The sequence below is a fragment of the Lethenteron reissneri genome, chromosome 41, assembly GCF_015708825.2.
Source record: "Lethenteron reissneri isolate LAM-NWPU_2019-01 chromosome 41, ASM1570882v1, whole genome shotgun sequence".
Classification (NCBI taxonomy): domain Eukaryota; kingdom Metazoa; phylum Chordata; class Hyperoartia; order Petromyzontiformes; family Petromyzontidae; genus Lethenteron; species Lethenteron reissneri.
Genome location: NC_083819.1, coordinates 2,062,522 through 2,072,046, shown reverse-complemented (window position 1 = coordinate 2,072,046; position 9,525 = coordinate 2,062,522). Strand labels below are relative to the sequence as shown.

General features: G+C 45.4%; 1 protein-coding gene across 4 annotated transcripts in view; it reads right to left on the bottom strand.

Moving 5' to 3' along the window:
- Positions 1-814: 814 nt before the first annotated feature.
- Positions 815-9,525, bottom strand: part of ARID4B (AT-rich interaction domain 4B) — a 35,660-nt gene continuing 26,949 nt past the window's right edge. For all 4 annotated transcript variants that reach the window (XM_061568672.1, XM_061568674.1, XM_061568675.1 and 1 more), the window contains 4 exons: positions 8,450-8,707; positions 6,536-6,775; positions 5,727-5,870; positions 815-5,092 (listed from right to left, as the gene is read on the bottom strand). In XM_061568672.1, coding sequence (XP_061424656.1) covers positions 5,007-5,092; positions 5,727-5,870; positions 6,536-6,775; positions 8,450-8,707 — 728 coding nt within the window. In that variant the 3' untranslated portion in view covers positions 815-5,006. The remainder of the gene's footprint in view (positions 5,093-5,726; positions 5,871-6,535; positions 6,776-8,449; positions 8,708-9,525) is intronic.

Genomic DNA, 9,525 nt, shown 5'->3' with positions numbered 1-9,525 from the left:
CCTTTATTGCATTTCTTGTCGATGTAGCGTTGTGGACCCGCCAGTGTGCTGGACATCTGTGAAAAACGAGCTTCACAGCGTATCAGATTCCTTCAATACAAATAAAGACACCGATTCTGATCGCGCCTGGTCCATCATTCACCATGCTGGTTCGTGTCGGGTGGGGTGAGGGCGGGGAGCATAGACGTTGGGAGCAAACTACAGTACAACATGTTGTTGCACTGCCCTCGTCTTGACAGCGTGTGGCCCTGTAGAAAACCACGGCACGTATTTTGATACATCGTGGCCACCCAACCCATCACTATACACGCTCAAACCCGATTGATTCCGGGTGATTGTAGAGATATTTATTTTTTTGAGTCAAACTTCGCGAGAATACATTGCAGATGTGAAACAAGAGTGGAAACAGAGCGCCTCTTGCATACTTGTCAACCCATACGGTTTACCCGTATTCTTGTACAGGAAAAATGAATTTTCAGGTCCGTACGGCGTACAGCCGTTTCAATACGGGCAAAAAAGGTGTCAATTTGTTTGTTTCTCCCTTGTGATGGGACTTTGAAGTTTGAATGTTTAGATGTATAATGCCATGGGGTGACTAACAGGGTCTGAATTGGTCTGTAATAAGGTAGGGCACTGATAAGGGGTTGACAGATATGCTCTTGTTGCCGTCATTGAACAACTCGTCTGGTTGAAAATCAACTGGAGCACTCACAAATCCACGTGGACCAGGTGACCAGAGAAATCGCGTTGGCGCCCTCTGGTGGCAAGTGGAAGCGAATCACGGCGCTGAGTAAACGCGAGTCGATACACAATGTCATCTCGTTCTTTTTTTTATTTCGTGTACTGATAAGTTAAGCTATTCCCGATTACAGCAGGAATTATAAATGTATGTATTTTTTAAAAATTATATGTATTGTGCTTAATATGAACCTACGCTCGTTACAAATATGTCGTACGCTGCAGAGAAAACGTTACTAGAATCTACTAAATTAATGCGTTCATCTCAACGACAGCAAAACAACACGTCCCAAGCTGATTACTTTGTCGCATTGGGGGGCGAACCACATTTAATATAGCAACCATTCAAAGTCGAAACACTGATTACAACAAGGATTGTTTCAAATGCACATTCGGTTCATATGTCATAATGTACATAAAAATACAACGTTTTGGGTTTTTTTTTTGCAAATGTCCATCGTCTGCTGGTTTATACTGTACATGTTTATTTAAAATACATTGCGGTGCTGCATATTGCTGATTTTATTTGCTCAAACAATATGCCAGAGCCCACGATGTGTGACTTAATATCATTCTCTCTTGAACAAAAGCCTATTGCACTGCAATTACAGTATTGTTTCAATCACCTACCATATATAAACTCCCCCCCCCCGCCCCCACTCTTTAAATACAAACGGATCACAACACTCTGCGACTTCGCATTCTACAGAGGCACAACATTTCTTTCTCATTGGCTCAAAAGTCACAATTCTGGCCCGTGGCTTCAGAGGAAATGGTACAATCAGCTATAAAGACACTCTTGTCATCTCCCATGAGGGAGACTAGGCATGAGAAAGCATGTTGGCAAGCGCCGACTGCAAATGAAACAATCCCATTATCTCTTCATTCGAGTACACGCACCGTTAAAACTCGTTTACAAACTGCATTTTCAAAGATTAAAAGGTCTGGCTTAAGTACCATTGCGGATCTCTTCTTCTGTACGCACCATGGAAGGAAAACAAATGCTTGTATCATTAAAGACCTGAAAATCGTACGCGATGAAAAAAAATGAACCAAAACCAGTTAAAAAAAAACTAGCAACGAAATTCCATCAAAATCACAGTATACAATGATAGTACAAAAACGTGAACATTTTTTTTGTCTTGGCTATAATAAACCTGCTTGCAAAAAAATCAAAACGTCCCACGGTTCCTTAAGTCTGTTCACTGCAGGCATCATCTCAAGCACGTGTCCGTCTGTATACAGCACAGACTCGCCACTAAATTTAACGACCTTACGTTCTCATGCCTTTGCCTGCTCGAATTGTTAACAAAAGCCCTCAATCTATACCATTGCATTCGTGTCTACTTTGCAAGTGTATTTTTTTTACTGGGAAGGCAATTTATTGAAAAAACGTTTTCTGGGAGTTCCCCAGTTGTTATGTCATGCCGTAATCGAAACAGACGCAACATTTAGATAAATATGTTATGAATGCAATCTTGGACGTCCGGCCTTTTACAAAAAATCTAGTTTAAACTATTATTTACAAGTCATATATACCCCACTTGGCCTCTTTGAAATCTTTTGTATGATTAAGTATAGTTTTATTTGAAAACTATGACTTGGGCACATCGATTAAGTACAATGGTTTTTTTTTTGCATTAACTGATGTCAGAATAGTTCAGGCTTTGTCCACAACACGATGTGAAAACCGGCTATGTTCAACCACCTCTCTCTATGGCGCTTCATGCACAAGCGGACATGCAATACTAAGACATGGAAGAACCTGAAAAAAGCCACATAATACTCGGCACAGCATCATGAAAAAAATCCCTACCACTAACAACACACGTATACCGTTATTAGAATAAATATGCGTTATAGTAGATTTCACCGCAGGCAAGTTAAAATGTTCATTTACATCTCTCATAACTTTTTTTTAATAAATGTATCAAACCATTTCTCCGTGGAAAGAGAAACATTTTCAAGTCATAAATTTTGTAGAATTAATTTTTTTTGTTTTTATTTTTATACGTATCAAAATAATTGCTTTCAGGCCGGTTTTCAGATAATAAAAGGGATGGGTGGCATGGCGTGTGGTTCTGATAGTCACTCGAAGTGCCGGACCCTGTAGAAGAACGGAAAATGCACCTTGGGGTGATAAAACCAAGAGATGGTTCAGTAACACCAACGGAGCAGAACACGACGAAAACCAGACAGAAATGTAGAGACCGTGCATATGCCACTCCTTATCGGCTTACCGTGACTGAAATGCAGCGAACTTTGGGTTTTGTAAGGATTAACGATGCATTTATAAAGCATCGTTGGTAGTAATGAACCCTGGTAATGCAAACAATCTGAGTTGTGTGTTATTTTTTGGTAACGTTTTGGGTTTTCGCAAAATAGCTGCGGTGTCCTGACTAGGTTCGTTTGCCGATGGCACCTTGCACCAACCCGGATGCCCTAAGACGCGGCACGTCGTTACGAATCTGAGAGGCCGACAGTGCATTCAAATAACGCGTCGCGAAAAGACCCAGCAGGCTCTGAGGACCGCAAAAAAATAAACTGCTAAAAAATACAATTTCATAAATTAATTGATCTACTTATGAGCACTTCATTGTCACCATTTCACTCCCCAAAATTCCTACGCTTACACGAACGCACACGGGTTGATGGTGAAGTATCGGTACTTGTAAGCAGGTACTCTGTACGATTAAAAAGTACATGTTTAAAAAAAGCCTACATACGTTCGGACTACAATCTACTGCAGTACATGATAAATTGCGTGTTATTTTAATGAACAAATCCAAGCTTTGGAACAACGTAAACAACGGGATGAATTATGGCTTTGAGAACTTAGGATAAAAACACATGCTTTGAACATTAGGCTCATGGATTATGGGAAAAATACTATTCTGTTAAATATTCTGCTATTTGGTCTTAATTGCAAAAGAGGCAACACATTAAGACTAAGCCAAAATGGTCAGTGGCACTTTAGATATTTTAAAAAAATTCAACAAACTTTTTAAAACAATTCTGAATCTCAGTGCATCAAGCAACCAAAACGCATTTCATTTAACACGCGGGATTTTGTGATGTGTCATTTAATTTCCCAAACTATCTATATTTAACCAAATTTGTAAGCCTCAGAAATGTAAGGTTCATATAATTAGCTTCCAGACTGGTTTGTATAAATACTAGGGTATAAATAGTGTATAAGAATCCATACTTTAATGCGTGTAAAATGTTCCATGGGTGCCGTCCGAAATCGCAGTGTGCACACTTTTGGTTTAAGTTTCGTCTTCGGGTAAGGCTACGAAGCTGCCATAACGCTTTACCCCAAGCTACATATTGTATACATATACAAACACACCGTAATCAGGAAGACACACTTTGCCTTGTTTTTTTCCCCCACTAAAATCAAACATGGCAGTTGCAAAAGGTGCACACGAACACAAAGAACCGCTCGCAATGGAACGTTTCGAAGGCGACAGAGCACCAACTAAACACTTGCGTGGCCGTTTTGTTCCACCGTGATAAAAATGTCACATTTTATTTAAAAAGCCTTCGCACAGTGGCATTAACCAGGGAAAGGGGCCTTTTTTTTGCTTTGCACAGCTTTTGCGTCACCGTTTGTTCCGCGCTCTTAGTTGGGACAGCCATATTCATACCGGGTGAAACAGGTTGTCGTTGGCTGAAGGCTGTTTGCTTATTTGCACCACCTTCTCTGAAGAATGCACATGGCATACACATCACACGTACACGCACACACACACACCACGCACGTACACAGACGCCCACAACAACGCTCCCTTTTGAATTCATCTCTGCCACCTACCGCGATTGGGATTACACAAAGCAATCATCGCCCTCATACTTGGCAGACTAATGCCCGTTTGCAAGCCAGGTGCTGAAGTCACCTTGTGCCCACAAGGGGACACAGCTGCCACTGGTGGGGGGGTCCCCTCTTTCAAATGTTTTAAATTAGACGTGGATGTAAAGCGCTCCCGGTGGCACCCCCGGCGTCATGAGCGCGATATGAAGACGTAGCATTATCACCGTCACATTTTAATGAACTGGCTGTTCTGAACCTTAACTTAACTTTCCAGCACGTTCCGTGAAAGAATCCACGGCACTGATAACCATCTCTGGCAACAACGAACCACGCACCCGAAGTGCTACACACACACACATAGATATGGATATAGTTGTTGCTGTCGTCGTTTGATACGGTCACTTCTAAAGAGTTTTTTGTTCCTTTCGCATATCCCAGCGACGACACGCCGCGGCTACGAGCTGAGCTCAAACGCCAGGGCAGGCCGGGCCGGTGACAGGGATCCTGTGCACGATTCGGATGACGTCAGTGACTTCGTAGCTGCCGAAAGAAGGCAGGATTAATACAAACAGAAAACACACACACACACACTTACACAAGCATGTGGTGCCCCAAGCAGAAGGTGCTCGCTCTAGTGGATGTAGCACTGCTGATATAAAAGCGGTGTCACATGGGTAGATGCACACGCGTTTACAAACCCATATTTATGAGGAGCTTCCCCCACATGGCTGAGCTTTGACCCAGACACCTGCACGCGAGTGCGAGCATTTTACTATTTCCCTGTTTGCCGTCAACTCAACTCCCTCTCTTCTCCCCTTTCCTTTTCTCTGGCAGACAGTACAGGAAACCTCGTGGTTAAGGCCATTTTGCCATAATTGCTTAACCAAATATAAACATTCATGTGGATGATGTATTGCAGGTGCACGTGCTGCTGCGGATTAATGTGCCACGGCTGATAAATGTGGTGCTGCAGTGGAAGAGACGCTGCATTGGATGTGGTGCTCCACTTGACGTTTTCTGCAGTTGACATTGTGGTGCAGCAGTGAAAGTGGTGCAGCAGCAGAAGAAGAGATGCTGCATTGGATGTGGTCCTGCAGTCAGTTCAAGCGGTGGAGCAGTGGATGTGCTGCCGTTGGTAAATGTGGTGCGCGATGGGGGTGTAAACGGGGCTCACCCTCGCGCTCCCTCTTGCGGAGCTTCTTGCGTCTCCGGTCGATGGTGGCCACCTCGGTCTTGAGGGACAGGTAGTACGTGCGGATCTCCTGCAGGCGCTCCTGCAGGAACGAGATCCTCTCCGCACCGCTCATCCCCACCAGTTCTGGAAAAATGAGAAATGCTAATAAGCATACGAAACAAAGACCCCCCCCCATATAGCCTTAACAGACTGTTGGGGCAAATGCTGTTAGCACTTATGAAGGCCGGCACAGCACACGAGGGGGTGGGTGGCCAGCACCACGCTCAGTCGCCTTTGTCTCCCCAGTGGTGATGTTTACACACCATGCCAGGTACTCATTTGAGGCCGAGTCGACCAAGTGGCAGACTAGGACCGATTCAGATAATCGTCACTGGTGTTGGCCGCTACACTACCGCTCCCCACACAGTGCAGACACAAACGCTATATACACGTACGAGATCAACAGCCACATCCTTGCATAAACTTTACCTTTCACGTGTTACCAGTCAAGCTTATTTCAAGCTGGTCACTCAAAGGACGCAAGTCCCTTAAAAACTAACAACTTTATCGGTTCTTCTTCAGGTCGGGAAAGACATACCGAGGCTCCCACAAAGCCATGCGGGAGGGCATGTGGCGCAGTTTGGAGCCAGCTTCCATACAATGCGCTCGCGTTGCTGCAGTTCTCTGCGGTACGCCTTTAGAAAACAACGGCACTAACCGTTTTCGCGTTCTGAGATTCAGCAGAGGAAAGGGCAAAAAAAAAGCTTCGACTTTCCGCCGCGGTCAGCCGCACGACAGCGGCAGCATACCGATCTGGAGGCTGAGGCGCGGCGGTCGTCCCACCCTCTCCCCGGCCCCGCGTTCACCGCCCGATCGGCCGTGGGGGGTCCCTGCCAGCGGCAGGGATGGCGGGGAGCCCCCCGGGGGAGAGCGCGCGGCTCGCGTGCTCCTGCTCGTCGCGCCGGCGGCCGCGTGCTTGCCATGCGACGCCGCGCTCTTGCCCCCCATCGGCTCGTTCTGCGGCAGCTCCTCGCTGTCGCTGCTCTGGCCTGCGTCGTCGACGTGCGAGAGGCGTTTTTAAATGGAAGGTTGGAAAGGGTGGAATGTACTTTTATTATTGTTGTTATCTCCGTCCATCCGTTACGGGAGAGGGGGACCCGATAACTCTCGTACAGACGATCGAACACGGACTGAGATGTCGTATAAGAACCGTGTTGCTGTTAGGGACTTGCCCTCTTGGAAGACCGGCCAAATTCATCAAATTGTTGCCCAAAACTTGTAGACCCAAAACCATAGCATAAAAGACTATTTGTAAATTTGCAAATGCGTTTTTTCCCCAACAATTAATTAAGTATTCCTGAAAACAAATGCTTGCTGAAATGCATTAAATAAACCCTGCCTATGCATGATTTCCCTTACTTGTTACACTGGTATTGGTCAGTCATAGAATGCTTCACTGCCCCCCCCCCACCTCTCTGACTGATTCAAAGCGTTATGATTCGTGGCTGTGATTCAATTCAAATATCGACTTTTTCATTTAATTTTCTTAGTTTATTTTGTCTCATTTTTAGCGGCTTATTTGTATCGTCTCAGTTTTCACGTCTTGTTTTGTTTCGTCCATGAGCCAAGTGGATGTTAAATCCTGCTTAATATCATTCGCAAGAACAGGAAAAATAAATCCTATTGCCATGGACCAAGAGTCAAAAATGTGAATGTTTTCTCCCCTAATAATATAAAAACATTGTTGGAAGTTTCCCTCTTCTTTAAAGCAGATAGTCCCGTTATTGCATGTGGCTGGCTGCTTGGATTTTCTCTCTCCATGTGGGTATAACCCGCATCTATTCTCTATTAATGTCCACTGTCCTCATACCTCATTCGGATTTTGTGTGTGTGCAGCATTGCAACTCTCACAGAAAGCAGTGCATAATCCCATGCTAGAGAATGATCGATACAATTACACCACAGAAATATTTATGTCACTTTAACTGGCTCGTATTATTATTAATAGCTGATGCACGTTTCCACATACCCTGCTATTAAACCAAATATTTGTTGGTTCTCAGACCTGAAGTATGCTTAATTACATGACAAAAAATGGAACGGATTCAAATGTTTTGGTGCAGCCATTGGTAACTGGATTGAGATCGTCAACTCGTTAAACTTCACAATCGTTATTGTTTAACGGTGCAGACCGACATTTACTTGCTCACCAAACGGTTGGCGGAAGGGGCCACGATTGGCTTCCCTCGATTCAAACCCAAAATCTCAGCAGTGGTTGCTCCGTGTTCTGACTCACAAATTGCCGATTCTTACACACACGCACAATTCTACTAGAGGGGCTTCTAAAGCTCGCTCTAGTGGGGATGCCTTGCGGCCAGCAGCGGCTTGATCTGGCATTCGTTTTGCTATCGCTGCACCATGCCCGTTTTGCTGCAATCTGCACTGACGCCTACTTTACCCAGGGCGATGCTGGCATGGAAAATAAAGATTGATTGGCCGATTGAACCCACCGACACACACACACACACGATTCAACGCACACATTGCGAGTGTAATCCGCACCTCCGCATGGTTGGCTACGTACGGTGCAAAATAAGTTCAACATATGCGCGTACGTAACAATTGGCCCTAGTCGATGGAATGGTGCACCGTTACATTGTTACACGGCTACACGGCCAGCACCACCACCACCACCACCGTGCCTGCGCTCGCGTCGCTCTTACCGACTCTGTGGCGCTCCGTTCTCGGGCTGTTCCTCGTGTGCTTCGGGCTCAGTCGCGGCTTTTTGGCGGCGGCGACGGAGGCAGCCGCAGCGGCAGCTGCAGCAGCGCCAACCTTGGCGCGCTTCTGTCCCGCGACGTACACCCGCCGCCTGGAGCCCATGCGCACGGAGATGCCCCACGTGGCTGGCCCGCCCCGGGGCACAGCGTCCACTTGGTGAAACGAAGGCTTGAAGCTCACGACTTCGCCGCGCAGCACTTCTGCAAGGGGTCGTGCGGACACACCACCACCACCACCACACCCACCGGGCAACGTAGAATCATAGTTAAGTTTGAATGAATTAATACACGTTGTTGACTGCAGGTAAACAATAAATTATGCTGGCACAAGTGGTGTAATGGTGAGCACACTTGACTTGCAATCTAGAGGTCGCTGGTTCGATTCGTTCTCCGGGTGATGCAGTTGAAACAACGGTGCAAGTTTCTTAAATCCCTCTGCAGCCTCTATCCACCCAGAAGTGTACATGGGTTCACCACAGTTAGTCGATCGTCAGCTCGCATGTGGTCGGCTAAAGCGTGGGCACTTCCACTTCTTTACAGATGTCTGGAAGGTAGTCCAAGATATTCTCTAGGAGGGTCTGTCTCGAACTCCCTCTAGTGGAGGCCCTTGCCGTGAGCAGTGTTGTGAGTAAGTAAAGAGAGTGCTCCATCTTTAACTTATTCAATAAATGAGCAACACAAAATTGATACACAAAAATATCTGTTGAAGGAAAAGAACTGTAAAACAAGACGCAAGATTACGTACAACTAGCACAGTTATTGAAGGTGGGTTGGTTTACAAATGATGCAAACAGTAGGCGGATAAGAACAGGATGGAGTGTTTTTGAAAAACTGAACTTGAATATGAAAAGCATCATACAATGTGCTTAAAGAAGTACTAAATCGGTGCATATTACCCGCTATAACACGGATTAGAAGCAAAGGCATTGACAAAGAAAACTGAATTGAGAAGCAGAAAAAGGAGCACATTCGCATGGGAACAAATGCAAATCAGAAACCTGACAGTGACTGTTGAGAAA